The sequence below is a fragment of the Pipistrellus kuhlii genome, unplaced genomic scaffold, assembly GCF_014108245.1.
Source record: "Pipistrellus kuhlii isolate mPipKuh1 unplaced genomic scaffold, mPipKuh1.p scaffold_m20_p_3, whole genome shotgun sequence".
Taxonomy (NCBI): domain Eukaryota; kingdom Metazoa; phylum Chordata; class Mammalia; order Chiroptera; family Vespertilionidae; genus Pipistrellus; species Pipistrellus kuhlii.
Genome location: NW_023425529.1, coordinates 12,072,926 through 12,088,353, shown reverse-complemented (window position 1 = coordinate 12,088,353; position 15,428 = coordinate 12,072,926). Strand labels below are relative to the sequence as shown.

Below are 15,428 nucleotides of genomic sequence, written 5' to 3'. Positions count from 1 at the left end.
TGTGCAGTACCATGCCTCCTGCCTCATCAGTGTAGGTGGTAAGAGACAGATGGCACAGTCTAGTTTATGCTCAGGGGATCCAGTTTGTCTTAGTGGGTTCCATTTTGTCCCTGCTCGTCCCCACTTCATGTCCAGCTTTAGATCCAACCCCGCCCCTCCTCCCCGGACAGAGGCAACTTTGCTAGCTCCCACAATTTTGTAAGGTCTAATTCCTAAATTAAATCTCTTATTGCATATGACTTATACTGGTTTTGCTTTTCTCTGGTCAATTCCAGGAGAGCCCAATATTAATAATGGGTTATCTGAATTTGATTTGATTTAAAGGCGCTGATGACCAGCTGTCAATATGACACTGGTTGCCCATGGCACGAATCAGCCAAAACACTTTAATATCTCACTTGTGGACACCTGTAATCAATAGCTAAAGAATCAAGGTTTTTGCTGACTAAGTCATCAAAATATTCTGCTTCCATAGAATATTTAAGTGAAAATAAGACATACAGTGGAGTTGGTTGGTTTCTCCTAATTATGCCTAACTTGGGAAAAGGAAATGATAAGCTTAGGGCTTTAAAATCTCAGTTCAAGATGAGATAAAGGATCAGAAAGTTTATATGACTGTCTTCCAGTTTCTGCAAGGCTGTAATTTCTAAAAACCAAATCCCAAATCTAATCCTGAATGCAGCTGAATTCCCAATCCTGCAGGTCTCATGTTAAAGGTAGAGAATTTTATTTTATTTTTTGAGGAGCAGTGACCCTCTGAACATCGGAATGGGAACAAATGATCAGATTCAGATGATGCTAAGCCTTGAAGAAATAGAAATAGCCAGTAGAAATAGCCCTCCCTCCCTTGCTGAGGAGCCTAGACTCTTCTTACCTATAAAACCTGTAATGGCCTCCCCTGATTTGGTTGCCTTGCAGAGTCTGCCAATCCTCCTCCAGACTAATTTATTGTCTACATCTCCCATTGCCTCTTGTACCCATGGCAGGAGATCCTAGAAGGTAAGAAGACTCTCTCCTTAAACAAACTTCAGGCTCTTCTGAGCCGTTTTTCCACTAGGCCTGCCATTGGGCATGTCCTTCAAGATCCCAAATGTAACAAGAATTCTGTCAAGTCAGCTTAACTGATAATTGATAAAATTCTTCACCCCAAGTGGTATCTGATTACCTTGGCTTGCCTTCAGCAAGAATCCTGTTAGACCAATTTAGCAAAAATTACCCTATCTTCTCTCTTAGTAACTTCTCATCCACTGACCCCCTCCCCAATCTAGCTCCTTAGCTAAAAATACTCACTTTTAGAAATCATCTGCGTTCTCATGAACTCTGAAAGATAGGCGTTATTCCCATCTAGCTCCAGCTACATAATCTGCAGGGCCCATTACAAAAATGCAGGATCTCTTGTTTGTTAAAGAGAAAACCACGGGCCCAAAATGGCATCACTCATGCTAAAAGCCCAATGTATCAGACCTAGATTTAATGCCTGATTTAATTGCAGTTTCAACCTCTCCAAGAAACATAATCTTAATCAACCAGTCTGGACTTCCTGGTTAATCAACAGTAAAGTATTTCTGCCTTCCCTACCCCACCCCTACCCCATAGAAAGAAGAGGCAATCTGATTAAAAACCCTGGCCTTTTCCTTTATCCCAAAAGAAGATATGTGGATCTAAAAAGAATTTTTAAAAAAATTTCTTTATTGATTAAGGTGTTACATATGTGTCCTTATTCCCCCATTAAAAAGAATTCTTTCTTTTCTTTTGTTGATAGTTCCCTTGCTCATCCTTCTTCCTACACAAACCTTCCATTTTGTATTGCCCTTCTAGTTGCTAGATAGGATGTTGCCCGAATCATGAATTGCTTAATAAAGCCAATTAGATCTTCAAATTTACTTGGTTGCATTTAGTGGATTTTTTTTAACATGTTCACAAATTATTAATAGTTTCAAATGGTGACAACATGGCATTAAACCAAGCACAGGGTCCTGTGTACACTATATAAGGTGGCAAGCCCATGAGGCTGGCACTGCTTCCAAGTCTAAGAAACAGGTTCATAGAGATCAAGTAAACTCCCAAGGTTACTTTATCAAGAGCTGAGAAAATGTCAGAGCCAGAATGCTAACAGATGTGTGGAAAGACTCCAAAAAGAATCTGGAGACTGACTAGAAAGAAATGATAAAAGATTTATTTAAGAGTCTTAGAGTTTGCAAACTTGAAACACAGCTAGTCAAAACCCCCATAAGTGTTCCTTCCAAAGAACAAAGAAAAGTTGAGAGTTCTTAAGTACAACTAGAGGCCTGGTGCACTTAATTTGGGGGGGGTGGGGAGAATCCTTTCAGCCCAGCCTGCACACTCTCCAATCTGGGACCTGTGGGGAATGTCTGACTACCGGTTTTGGCCCGATCCCGGGATCAGGTCTAAACCGGCTGTTGGACATCCCTCTCATAATCCTGGACTGCTGGCTCCTAATGGCTCACCTGCCTGCCTGGCCCCCCCACTGCCGGCCTGGTCGTAGGCAGTCATCTTGTGAGGGTGTGATGGTCCATTTGCACATTACCTCTTTATTATATAAGACATATATTCTAGAGAATTACAGTATCAGTCCTGCATTCATAGCCCTAGGATTAGCCTAGGATGATTATCAGTCAGATGTTAGGCAGTCTGGATGATGGCTGTCAGGCAGATATCAGGTCCTGGACCCCGAGTCCTTTTCAGGAAGTAATCAGAGGACTGGTTATGTCCAGATACATCTGTCTGGACATGGGACTGGAAAGTTCAAAAGTTTACGTTCCCAGACTAGTTGGAACAAGAATTGAATCGGTTTCTCATGCCTCTCAACCTTCATAATTTTACTTTTAGCAGCTTAAAGTGACTCCATTTTATATATTCCTTATTTTTACTCTTTCCTCAGAGGTTTGACCTCTACTAAACTCTTCCGTAATTAACGTAGGCCCTTCTCTGTTAGCCTGAATCTAATGAAGATTTCCTAAACTTATTCAACACACAAAAACCTGTTGCCAGCCACATTCACTCTAGTTCATCTCTGGACCCCCAGGGCTCACAAGGCGTTTGTCGAATGTCTCAATGTTACATCAAATACTGTGATGAAGCAGCAAGCAGTTATGTCTACCTTTCGAATTCTTTTTAATATATTTTATTGATTTTTTTTTTTTTTTTTTTTTTTTTTTTACAGAGAGGAAGGGAGAGAGATAGCCAGAAACATCGATGAGAGTCATTGGATGAGCTGCCTCCTGCACGCCCCCCACCAATGTACATGCCCTTTACTGGAATCGAACCCGGGACCCTTCGGTCCGCAGGCTGACGCTCTATCCACTGAGCAAACCGGTTTCGGCCCTTTAGAATTCTTGCTGCACATTTCCTTTTAAAATCCTCTCCGAAAGTCTGGCAGACCTGTCTACATGCCAATGGAAGTGACACTACATACTGCGGTGACATTCTAAACGCAACGCCCGAAATGATTCACATAAAACATTCCGTTTTCTTTTCTTTTTTTTTTAAGCGACTATTATACTGGAACTCACTTAAGTGGAAAAAAACGGAAGCCCCGGCGTCAAGGAGAGACTCTTCAAGGTGAAGGGACAGAAAGAGGAGGTCACGAGCGAAACACCCACACCGCTCCAAGCGCCGGCCCCGCTCGCGCGCCTGCGCAGAACGAATCCTGTGGCGCAGGAGCCGGACCGGAAGGGCTGGGGCCGGTGGGGCGGGGATAGGGTTGCTAGGAGAACGCGGTGACGTTGCGGCCGAGGCGCTCTTCTCCCCCAATGGGTGCCGCGCGACGGTAGTGACTGGCTGCGTACGTCACGCTGACGTTGCGCGAAGGACACTCTTCTAAGGGCTCGGAGGACGTTCGGCCTCTGTGAGCCGCTGCGTTTCCGCGGAGCGCCGGTGTGTTCGCCATCTTAGAGGAGTGAGTGTGGCTCGGCCTTGCGCGCGGCAGGTGCGGGGGACGGGGAGCGGGGAGAGGAGCCTCTGGCGGGGGGGGTTTGATGCTTTGGCGGTAGGCCCGGCCGGCTTCCTCTTTTGGGGGAGGCGACCGTGACCTCCTCAAGGACGCGGAGGCGGGAAAACGAAGGCCGGGATCGGGGACCCAGGCTGCCGGCGCCCCTGGCTTCCTCCTCTGACCTCCCGCCCCTCCTCCCCTAGGAAGATGTTCTCGTCTGTGGCGCACCTGGCGCGGGCGAACCCCTTCAACGCGCCCCACCTGCAGCTCGTGTACGATGGCCTCGCGGGCCCCTCCAGCAGCCCCGCCGGGCCCCCGGGCCCGCCCCGCCGCTCCCGCACCCTGGCAGCCGCCGCTGTGGAAGGTGAGCTCGGACCCTGCCCCGCCCGATACGCTCGTATTGCCCCCTCGGGGGTCCGCGGGGCCTGGAGGGCAGGGAAGGACGTGCCCTGGACTGCGGCCCCGGTGCCTGCGGGAGGATGTCAGCCCACTCCTCCTCCCAGGCCGGGTGTCGGGGCTCTGGCCCTCCCTCAAGGGCGGGGGAGGCCTCGGCGCCGCTCGCTCCGTGACCTCCACGTCCTCGAGGGAGCAGAGGCGGAGAGGCCTCGACTATTAGCTCCTTATCTCCGCCGTAAGTCCGCTTGGTCAGCAGTGGGTAAAGTCTCCTTCCTGTAACCCCTGGTCACCTGCAGGTCCAACTGTATTATCTGTCCTTTGATTTGGCCTTACTTTTATTCTTAGAAGTACTCCCTCCTCCGTTAGGTATTTCCGAAGTGTAATCATATTAGTTGGCCCAGGGTATATGAGATAACGGGGTTTCTTTTAATAAGACTTGTGGAGGCCCCAGATGGGCCGTAGAAAGGACATAATTGGCAGGATCCATTTGGTCTTATTTCTTGGGGTTCTTGGGTGGTTAGACCCCGTTTAAAGGAATTGTGTGTGTTTTAAATCAATTAACATCTGGAGTGGATGTACCGAGAAACCTGAAAATTGTAACTCCAGCACGGTTACATTGTACCTGTAAAATCCAGTGTTTATTTTTCTTAAATTAGGCATGTGTTTCTGTTAATCTTTTAAGTGTGGGTACAAAACCCTTTTACGAGCATTCCGTCCTTCCATTTTGAAAGTTAAAGCTAACCTCATTTGTGTAGTAAATGTATTGGAGTGCAGGAATTTATGTTTCTCTAGTTTTATGGTATAGGAATCCGTAAGTGGGGATGGTATTGGTTAGTGGCTGGGAAAACCTAGAATTTTGCAAACTGAGTGCAGGCTCCTCCTGAGTTTGATTTGTACTCTGAAGTGTGTTCTTAGCGATTAATGATTTGAAGTTTGATTTTAATAATTAATGTAAAAAACTTTTTCTCACAGAATCTTCATAATCTTTTAGTGATTGTTTTCATTGTGACAGTGAATTTCTTGTTACTCGACCTAGGTGGAAACTCATCTTTCAGCTTACTTGTAAACAGGTGGCCAGAGCTATTCTGTTGTGATAGTACAGTTATTTCACAGGGAAATAGTTCTCTTCGTTCCCATGGCCTTCGTCGTCTGAAGAAATACTTACTTGATTTTTTTTTTTTTTTCCAATCAGAGGAGTATAGCTGTGACTATGGATCTGGCAGATTCTTTATCCTTTGTGGAATTGGAGGAATTATTAGCTGTGGCACAACACATACAGCATTGGTTCCTCTAGATCTGGTTAAATGCAGAATGCAGGTTTGTTTTGCATGTGGGTCTGAATAAAGCATGGCTAAGTTGTAAGATGTAGTCATCTACTAACAAGCTGTGTGGAAACCTAACTGTCCAGGAGGTAAGTGGAGAGCCAGTCATAACATGAGTTTTATACTAAAATGCATGGTGTGTCTTGTCTTATTGCAGAGTACAGTTGTGAATATGGCTCCATGAAGTTTTATGCACTGTGTGGCTTTGGTGGGGTCTTAAGTTGTGGTATCACACACACCGCCGTCGTTCCTCTGGATTTAGTGAAATGCCGTATGCAGGTTTGTATTGGGATAACACTGTTAAAAGTTTTCATGTGGGACTTAATTCCAAATAATCTTAAAGGACTTGACAAATGAGAAGAATTTGAATACAGAAGAACTGCTAGAAATCTGAGTAGGAAACCAAACTTGAATATCTTCGTTTTAATTAGTGTTTTAAATCCAAGAAATGCCTCTTTTAAAATAAGAATGTGGGCAGATTGTGGATCTTAGACTCTGGCAATAAATGCTTTTTTGTTGTTGGGCTCAATTCTGGCTAGAGTGCCTCTTCAAGGCCTCCTGGTTCTTTATGTTCCAAATAGTCATTTTATAAGCAGTTACATGTCTGAGTGGGTAATCATTCTTTGTGTATTATGTGAAGTAACTTTACAACTCTTAATTGGTAAGATTAAGGGAGACAGTGCTATGTAGATTTAAAAATGTGTCTTAATATTAAAATTTTGTGGGTATAGCTTTTTATTCACTTACATAAAGGTTTTTAAATAATTAGAATATCTTGATTAGGATTATTGAAGCAAAAATAATCAAACCTTAAAAATTTATTTGTTCCAAACAGGATTAGAAGTCTACTTACCTAAAAGAGAAAGGAAGTGAAATATTAGCAGGGAGAGGAAGGTGATGTATACCAGCCCTTGTAGTACTGGCAGAAATAGTGAGATAAGATTTCCCCCCCATTTAATTACTAGAATGGATATGAAATATACCTTTTTTAAAACTTTATGCATGTCTCTTGAAATGTTGAGGTCAGAAGACGTACTTATTATGTTGATGTACCTTTTTAATTTGTATTAAGTTCACAAAACTTTGTTGACTTTATAGTATAATTTACTTAATGGGCTAGCCTATATTACAGATATACAGGCAAACAGGCAAGACCTTTCAGGAGCAAAAAGATTATGACTTGCTGAAAAGCTCAGGTGGTGGTTAGCATTTTTAGCAATAAAGTATTTTTTATTTAAGGTATGTACATTGTCTTTTTAGACAATGCTATTGCACACTAAATAGACAATAGTATAGTGTAAACAACTCCTATGCACTGGGAAACCAAGAAATGTGTGTGGCTTGCTTTATTTGTGGTATTTATTGCAGTGGTCTGGAACTGAACCTGCAATATCTCTAAGGCATGCCTGTAGACTTACCTGTTATTTAGACAGTAGTTTTGAAACTAAATCTTTAAAAGTGGCAAAGTTGGGTGGTGAAAACTCATTTAGAGTCAGTTTTGTTATGTAATTTTGTATTGTAGATATTTTATCCTCTGAACTAACCCTCCAAGACATAAATCTAACTGTAAAAAAGATAAATCTCAATGTACACCAAGCATGTCAAATTCATGGCTTGTGGGCCATGAGTTTGACATGCTTGATGTACTCATTGTTACAAAGATGATTATAAATAAGCAGTTACCATGTGGTGTGCTTGCATTGTTCTACCTTTTGTGTAGTTGCTGAAGTTTATTTTAGAACCAAATGGGAAGAAGAACTAATCAGGAAATTAAATGTTTATGAGAAATGTTAGCTCTTTGGTACATTTTTTCTTTCTTTCTTGTTTTAAATATAGGTGGACCCCCAGAAGTATAAAGGGATATTTAATGGATTTTCAGTTACACTTAAAGAGGATGGTGTTCGTGGTTTGGCTAAAGGATGGGCTCCAACTTTCATTGGCTACTCTATGCAGGGGCTCTGCAAATTTGGTTTTTATGAAGTCTTCAAAGTCTTGTATAGCAACATGCTTGGAGAGGTATGTAAGTTAACTTTGCAATTGAAAGTCCTGAGCTTTTAACTTAAAGTTTAAAACCAAAAGGGATCTTAGATTTTTGTTTGACCCACCTCATTTTAGAACTGAGGAAATGGTCTCAGAAATGGTAAGCAGCCGAAACCGGTTTGGCTCATTGGATAGAGTGTCAGCCTGCGGACTGAAAGGTCCCAGGTTCGATTTCAGTCAAGGGCATGTACCTTAGTTGTGGGCATATCCCCAGTGGGGGGTGTGCAGGAGGCAGCTGATTGATGTTTCTCTCTCATGATGTTTCTGGCTCTCTATCTATCTCCCTTCCTCTCTGTAAAAAAATCAATAAAATATTTTTTAAAGAAATGGTAAGCAACATGTTCTGAATCATAAGTCTATTTTAGCAATGAAAAGATGAAAAAAAATGTATATCATTATATTTTAGTGCTCTTTATTACACACTGCTGCTTTCCAAAAAGTTGGATTTTGAGTTTATATCAAGAGTTTTATTAAGGGAACTTACACATGAAGTATGGATGCCCTCCATACCACATGGCAGGCACTAAGGAGTTATTTAGGAGAGATGGTTGGGAGACTTGCATGTGAACTGCCCCAGATAAAGAGAAAATGCCTTACATGCTTGCCTTGTGGTAGGGCAACGGAACCCACACACCTAGGGTGTAGGGGACCAGTCCATCAGTAATTCTGGGTGAATTTTCAGGAAGCAATCTCTGTTCTGAATCTAGCATGAGGTTCCAGCAGTGGTCACTCATGGCCCAGTCTCTCCTCCACAGGTTCTTAGAGTGTAGTTCAGGGATCAGCCATTCTTGGTACCTAGATGTTAAAGCTATTCACATTGCTCTGTGGTTGATGAAGTTAGCAGAGAGAAACGTTCAGCTCATATCATGTGTTACCCATGGACAGTATGATAGAGAAACACTTAAAATGTCTGAAACTTAATTGTTTCCTAGAACTGTCCCTTAAAGTAAAATTGAAAACAGCCCATTCACGACCCTCGTGTTTTTCAATTAGGAAAACACCTATCTCTGGCGCACATCACTGTATTTGGCCGCCTCTGCCAGTGCTGAATTCTTTGCTGACATTGCCCTGGCTCCTATGGAAGCTGCTAAGGTTCGAATTCAAACCCAACCAGGTTATGCCAACACTCTAAGGGATGCAGCTCCCAAAATGTATAAGGAAGAAGGCTTAAATGCGTAAGTAAACATTTACCTAAGTTTGTAGTATGAGGTCCTCATCGGAGGGAACTGCATTTGTTAGCATTAAGCCTACCAGACTTCAAAAAATTTTTGTTTAATGTCCATCCTTTCAACCCCTTTACATAAAACATAAACTCCAAGGGCAAGAATAAATTCATAACATGGTTTGAGCCCTGAATTAAGGATTTTTTCTAAAGTAGGGAGGGACCATTTGTTTAATAGTGACTTGATATTTGACCTGAACATTAACTTAACTTTTGGGGAGACTTTATTAGAATTCATGTCATCTGTGTTCACAGTTAAGAATTTGCATATGGTCAGGTCACAACATGCTTCCTTAGATCCACCTTTGTGGATGCCAATCTTGAACTGAGTTCTACTTGTAAACTTACTGTTTCTTGTAGTTCCAGTCAAGAAACATCCAGCAACTTTCTGGTTGTACAGTCAAAGGTGCTTGAGTCATTGGCATGTGAGAGAAATATACCTGCATGTTAGTCTTCGGTTCTGATACAAATGACATGCAATTGTGCTGCCATTTTTGTATTATCAGAACTTGACTGGTGTGCGGACACTTCTGTTAATGATGGAAATTCTGCTAGATAAATATATGCAACTGAGTAAAATAAGTCCTGTGATTTTCTAGATTCTACAAAGGTGTTGCTCCTCTGTGGATGAGACAGATACCATACACTATGATGAAGTTCGCCTGCTTTGAACGTACTGTTGAAGCATTGTACAAGTTTGTGGTTCCTAAGCCCCGAAGTGAATGTACCAAGGGAGAGCAGCTGGTTGTAACATTTGTGGCAGGTTACATAGGTATGAATTACTTAGATTATGCTTGTCTGAAATGAAAAACAAAGACTTATTTTTATTACTGACCTCTTTTGTGAAGAAAAAATATTCTAAAGAAGCTAGTATATCTTCCCATTGCATTTCATATGACCTTCAGGATTCATGGTTCAGGGGTCCTCAAACTTTTTAAAGTGGGGGTCAGATCACGGTCCCTCAGAGAGCTGGAGGGCCGGACTATATGAACTACTAATTCCTACTGTAACACCTCGGCTGCGCTCACTGCCCAAAAAACCTGGCGGGCCGGATCAGACTCCTCTGCGGGCCGCATGTGGCCCGCGGGCCGCAGTTTGAAGACGCCTGGTACATGATTAAGCTTGGGAATACATTGATTTGACTGCTTCTATTTATTTTGTTTAAAACAGATTTAAAAATATAAGAGTTGATCAAAAGCTGAATATAAAAACTTTTGAAAGATTGGGTAGATCGCTTTATAACCTTTGTCAGTCTTACTCTAATTCTGATTTGTTCTAAGAACAACAAAATTTTATTACTTTGTCATGTCAAAATTGTTGGCTGTGATGTGTTTTTTTGTTAAGTGACTCCATATTGAATCATATTTCTTGACTTTTTCAGCTGGAGTCTTCTGTGCAATTGTTTCTCACCCTGCTGATTCTGTGGTGTCTGTGTTGAATAAAGAGAAGGGTAGCACTGCTACTCAGGTCCTCCAGAGACTTGGATTTAAAGGTAGGATTGTTCTTTCTCTAAAGAAAGAATAACAGTTGGGTGTATATTCTACTTTTCACTCATATTTCATATTTTAACCAGGTGTGTGGAAGGGACTCTTTGCCCGTATCATCATGATCGGCACTCTGACTGCACTTCAGTGGTTCATCTATGACTCCGTGAAGGTCTACTTCAGGCTCCCACGACCTCCTCCTCCTGAGATGCCAGAGTCTCTGAAGAAGAAGCTTGGGTTAACTGACTAGATAGATCGATGCACATATGGACTGAATCTGCTTTTGGTCAGTGTTGACGGAAGTGCAAAAGGAACTTTTATATATTTGACAGTCTAGGAAATCTCTTCCTGATATAATTACTGTAGTACTCTTGCTTAAGGCACGAGTTTCAAATTTGCTGTTGAAATAAATCCAACTGGTCATGATTTGTCTGTGACTTGATAATTATTTTTAAAGATTTAATCCTAAAATGAAAAGAACTAGTATAAAACCTCCAGAGAAAAATGCAAACTAACCACTTGGTTCGATCCTCCGATCCCTACTCATAAAATGTCATGTCTCATGTTTTGTCACTCAAGAGAGTTCTTATATTTTTAGGAAACATCCTAAATTTTAAAAAATTTGATTTAATTGTTCAATTTAAATATGGGTAAATGTTATATTTTTGAGAAGTTGATTTTGGCATATAATTGAATTTTTGCATTGTGTACTGTGCTCTTTAAAATCCATGACTAGCTAGCTGGTTTGGCTCAGTGGATAGAGCATTGGCTTGTGGACTGAAGGGTCCTAGATTCAATTCTGGTCAAAGACACATGCTGGGGTTGTGGGCTTGATTCCCAGTAGGGGACATACAGGAGGCAGCTGATCAATGATTCTAATCACTGACGTTTCTATCTTCCTTTCTGAAATAATAAAAATATTTGTCCTGGCTGGGTAGCTCAGTTGGTTATAGAGCATTGTCCAGATGCACCAAGATTGCGGATTCAATCCCCAGTCAGAGCACATATAAGACAGCCAACGAGTGCATAAATAAGTGGACCGACAAAGTGATGTTTCTCTTTTTTTTTAATCAATCTTTATTGTTCATATTACAAAAGTTCCTCATTTTTTCCCCCCTCCACCAGGTTCCCACCCCACCCTCTGCCCTTTCCCCACCCCCATTGTCCTCATCTATAGGTGCACAGTTTATGTTCAGTCTCTTCCCACACCCACCACTCCCCTTTTCCCCGAGAATCGTCAGTCCACCACTCCCCTCCCGTATTTCTGATTCTATTATAATCAACAGTTAATATTATTCATCAGGTTTTTTAATTTCCTTTTTTTTTAAATTAATAAACATATTTTTAAGAATAAATTTTAAAATCTAATAATTTTAAACCTTGTTTTTTCTGCCTTAGGGATTGAGAAGCAAACTTGTTTATATGTAAACTTGCCTTTGGGCTATCAAAAGGGGTAGTAGTCATTCAAATGTAAATGAACACATGTTTAAAGATAGCTGCTGGCTGGAATTGGATTACTTGTTCTGGGTGGGAAGGGCATGTCCTCCCCTTTCTCCATTAAAATTAAGGTGTTAGCTTTAAAACCTGTTTTTGGCAAGAGACCTTAAACTTTCAGAACTTTAAATTTTTCAGGTAGCAAGTTAATTATTTAGCATTTTCTCAAATCAATAATACCTCCACATGCCCAAGGATATACTTCACACAAAAGACACATCCAAATTGATCAACCAACCTCATCCAGACCCCACACAAGGCACTCACAGATCAACACCCCAGCGCTACAACTCAACACATCCAGATCTAAGCCTTCATCACTTGATTCAGCAGGCCCTCAAGTTCCCCCAAAAGTTTCCAGCCATGTCTGAGAAGCAGCCCTGAGGCATGGGCAGGCGAGGAGCGAGCTGTTCCGGCGAGCTGCTCCGGCGAGCTGCTCCGGGTCTGGCCTCTCTTGTCCTGAGCCTGGCCTCTGTTGCTCTGGGCCCGGCTGCATAGCACCCAGCTGCTCCCAACCTGGATGCTCCGGGTCCAACTGCTCTGGGCTCTGCTGCCGCTGCTCCGCGCTCAGCTGCTCCGGGCCCGGCCGCTGCTGCTCCGGGCCCGGCCGCTGCTGCTCTGGGCCTGGCTGCTCCCGACCCTGCTGCTCTGGGCCGGGCTGCTCCGGGCCTGGCTGCTCCCAGCCTGGCTGCTCCGGACCTGTCTGCTGCTGCTCCGGACCTGGTTGCTCCCGACCTGGCTGCTCCTGACCTGGTTGCTCCGGGTCCGGCTGCTCTGGGCCTGGTTGCTTCTGCTCCGGGCCTGGCTGCTCACAACCTGGCTGCTCTGGGTTCGGCTGCTCTGGGCTCGGCTGCTGCCACTCCGCGCCCAGCTGCTCCATGCCTGGCCGCTGCTGCTCCGGGCCTTGCTGCTCCGGGTACGGCTTCTCCGGGCCTGGCCGCTGCTGCTCCGGGCCTGGCGGCTCCGGGTCCGGCTGCTCCGGGCCTGGCCGCTGCTGCTCCGGGCCTGGCGGCTCCGGGTCCGGCTGCTCCGGGCCTGGCCGCTGCTGCTCCGGGCCTGGCTGCTCCGGGTCCGGCTGCTCCGGGCCTGGCCGCTGCTGCTCCGGGCCTGGCTGCTCCGGGTCCGGCTGCTCCGGGCCTGGCTGCTCCGGGTCCGGCTCCTCCGGGCCTGGCCGCTGCTGCTCTGGGCCTGGCTGCTCCGGGTCCGGCTCCTCCGGGCCTGGCTGCTGCTGCTCCGGGCCTGGCTGCTCCCGACCCGGCTCCTCTGGGCCTGGCTGCTGCTACTCCGGGCCCGGTTTCTCTGGGCCTGGCTGCTGCTGCTCCGGGCCTGGCTGCTCCCAACCTGGCATCTCTGGGTCCGGCTGCTCTGGGTCTGGCTGCTCCCGACCTGACAGCTCCCGAAGTGGCTGCTCCAGGTCCAGCTGCTCCGGGTCTGGCTGCTGCTGCTCCAGGCCTGGCTGCTTCCGACCTGGCTGCTCTGGGTCTGGCTGCTCTGGACCTGGCTGCTGCTGCTCCGGGCCTGTTTTGCTAAATTATGCATATGTAGTAACATATAAAATAAAATTGGACTGAAAAAGAAGTAACAGCTTAAATCTCCATTTTTATGAAAACTTCATGAAGTGTTTTGATCATATTTTAAAGTGAGTTTAACATTTCCATGATAACTTTTTTTGGGCTAGAGATGTCCATATGTTCATGATGTTTGGTGTATGACAGTCTTACTGCTAAATTAGAGTTATACACTGTTTCTTTAGCATAAGGTTATATAAGTGTTCATATAATTTTTTTTAATCATTTATGAGATAAATCACAAAATAGTTGTTAAAAATATCAGATACCACATGGTTAAAGAACAAACTGATTCCAAACTTCCAGGAGTCTGTAGCTCAAAAGTACTATGCCTCTACTGAAATAATAATGTGGTTGCTTGCCGAAACTGATTTGGCTCAGTGGATAGAGCATTGGCCTGCAGACTGAAAGGTCCCGGGTTTGATTCCGGTCAAGGGCATGTACCTTGGTTGCGGGCACATCCCCAGTAGGGGGTGTGCAAGAGGCAGCTGATCGATGATTCTCTCTCATCGATGTTTGTAACTCTCTATCCCTCTCTCTTCCTCTCTGTAAAAAATAAATTAAAAAAATAAAATTGGATTACATATATTGCATTATATGTTTAAAAATAATGTGGTAGCTTAGTAAGTCAGCTCCTCCTCTAACAATTCTTACTGCAGATATTACTGAATCATTTTTCTCTTAAAAGGCATCCATGCCTTCACATTTTTAGCAATGGTCATAGGAGTCCATGAGGTGTTCCCTTCACTGATAGAGTTTATGAAGCTTTGGGTTATTACAATGTGACGAGTTACTTAGAAAGCAACAATTTGAAAGTTTTCATGAGCTTCTATGCATGCAACAGTTAATAAATGCTGGCTATGATGAATGAAAAGACAAGACATACTGTAGTTCTTACCTAATACTGTGATGTGATGTATAAGTCTGCTGGATTTCTTTGGGGAATGTGATATATGTGAAATTGGAAAATGGAGGATAATTCATGTGAAGGACAATATTTCAAGACCCATGAATCAACCCCAGGGGGTTGTATTAAGCAAGACTTAAAACATCATTAACGTGAAAATATGATGTGACCCACTTTTACTTAGAGATAAACTGATTTACTGATATTATTGACAATTGATGAAACTTTCACTGATAGTGCGGGGAATTTTCACAGCTGAGGATGACACCCTCATAAGAGACCATATATATTATTGAAATAAATAAATTTACATTGTCTTCTGTTAGGGAACAGATGAAGTTTTTCATCCTGTATTTGCCATCTGACTTGAAGACAAAATCATGACCATGAGCTTAGTGACATTCAGATTTTAGGGTCCTTCTCAGCATGGCTATCAAATTACTGACAGATTTGTGAGTCATTATTTCAATGAGTAGAAATAGCACCAAATAAGATGAATGCCTTGTTAGAAACAAATATTCTTCATAAATGAATTTTCAGATAAATTTGTATTTTTTAGTGCAAAAAAATTTTTCATGTCTAAAATGCATGATTATATCTTAGGATGATTCCATGGAACAATTTACATTTCATTTTGTATCATTATGAACAAATACTGCTTAGGATGGACTACAATGACGATCTCCCTTTGTGACAGAGAGCTGTTTACAAAAATAGTCCATGCTATATAACTTTTTGTACATCACTTAATGGCTTTGCCCTTTACTAGATGTGCCAGGCAGTTTAGACATGTTAATGCTAGTATTCACAGCAGCCTTGTAAGGTAAAATTCTTATTTATAGATGAAAAAAATGAAGGTTCACAGATACTAAATTTTTCTGAGGCCACAGAACTAAGTGGTGGGAAAGCCAGATTTGGAACCCAGATATCTCTGACTTCAAAGTCCCTTGGTTCTACTCTGTTAAAACAGGATGACTCAGTCTTCAACAAGCCTGGCTTTGCCAGTGTAATTATGGAAAATCTATCACAATTATTATAATTTG

At 43.2% G+C, this 15,428-nt stretch overlaps 1 protein-coding gene and 1 non-coding gene across 6 annotated transcripts; both read left to right on the top strand.

Annotated features, from left to right (window-relative positions):
- The first annotated feature begins 3,789 nt into the window (after window positions 1-3,789).
- On the top strand, window positions 3,790-10,842 carry SLC25A3 (solute carrier family 25 member 3). Of its 5 annotated transcripts, none has more exons than XM_036458962.2 (8): window positions 3,790-3,919; window positions 4,156-4,316; window positions 5,541-5,665; window positions 7,507-7,686; window positions 8,704-8,885; window positions 9,532-9,704; window positions 10,314-10,424; window positions 10,506-10,842. In XM_036458962.2, exons 2-8 carry the CDS (start codon window positions 4,160-4,162, stop codon window positions 10,664-10,666), a joined length of 1,089 nt encoding a protein of 362 aa, XP_036314855.1. In that variant the 5' UTR covers window positions 3,790-3,919; window positions 4,156-4,159; the 3' UTR covers window positions 10,667-10,842. The 5 variants fall into 5 exon arrangements, with proteins under 5 accessions (XP_036314855.1, XP_036314858.1, XP_036314857.1 ...); XM_036458965.2 differs by lacking the exon at window positions 5,541-5,665 and adding an exon at window positions 5,828-5,949 and having other exon boundaries at window positions 3,794-3,919; XM_036458964.2 differs by having other exon boundaries at window positions 3,811-3,919; window positions 4,160-4,316.
- On the top strand, window positions 9,215-9,461 carry LOC118731091. Its single transcript, XR_004991785.1, has one exon. It is a non-coding gene; the product is annotated as a small nucleolar RNA SNORA53 (small nucleolar RNA).
- Window positions 10,843-15,428: the final 4,586 nt, after the last annotated feature.

What these genes read in the sequence shown, in the direction of transcription:
- SLC25A3 (XM_036458962.2), top strand. Translation starts at nt 4,160, where the DNA reads ATGTTCTCGTCTGTGGCGCACCTGGCGCGGGCGAACCCCTTCAACGCG. An exon ending in TGGTTAAATGCAGAATGCAG is followed by an intron (nt 5,666 to 7,506) that starts GTTTGTTTTGCA and finishes TTTTAAATATAG; the next exon opens with GTGGACCCCCAGAAGTATAA. An exon ending in AAGGAAGAAGGCTTAAATGC is followed by an intron (nt 8,886 to 9,531) that starts GTAAGTAAACAT and finishes GTGATTTTCTAG; the next exon opens with ATTCTACAAAGGTGTTGCTC.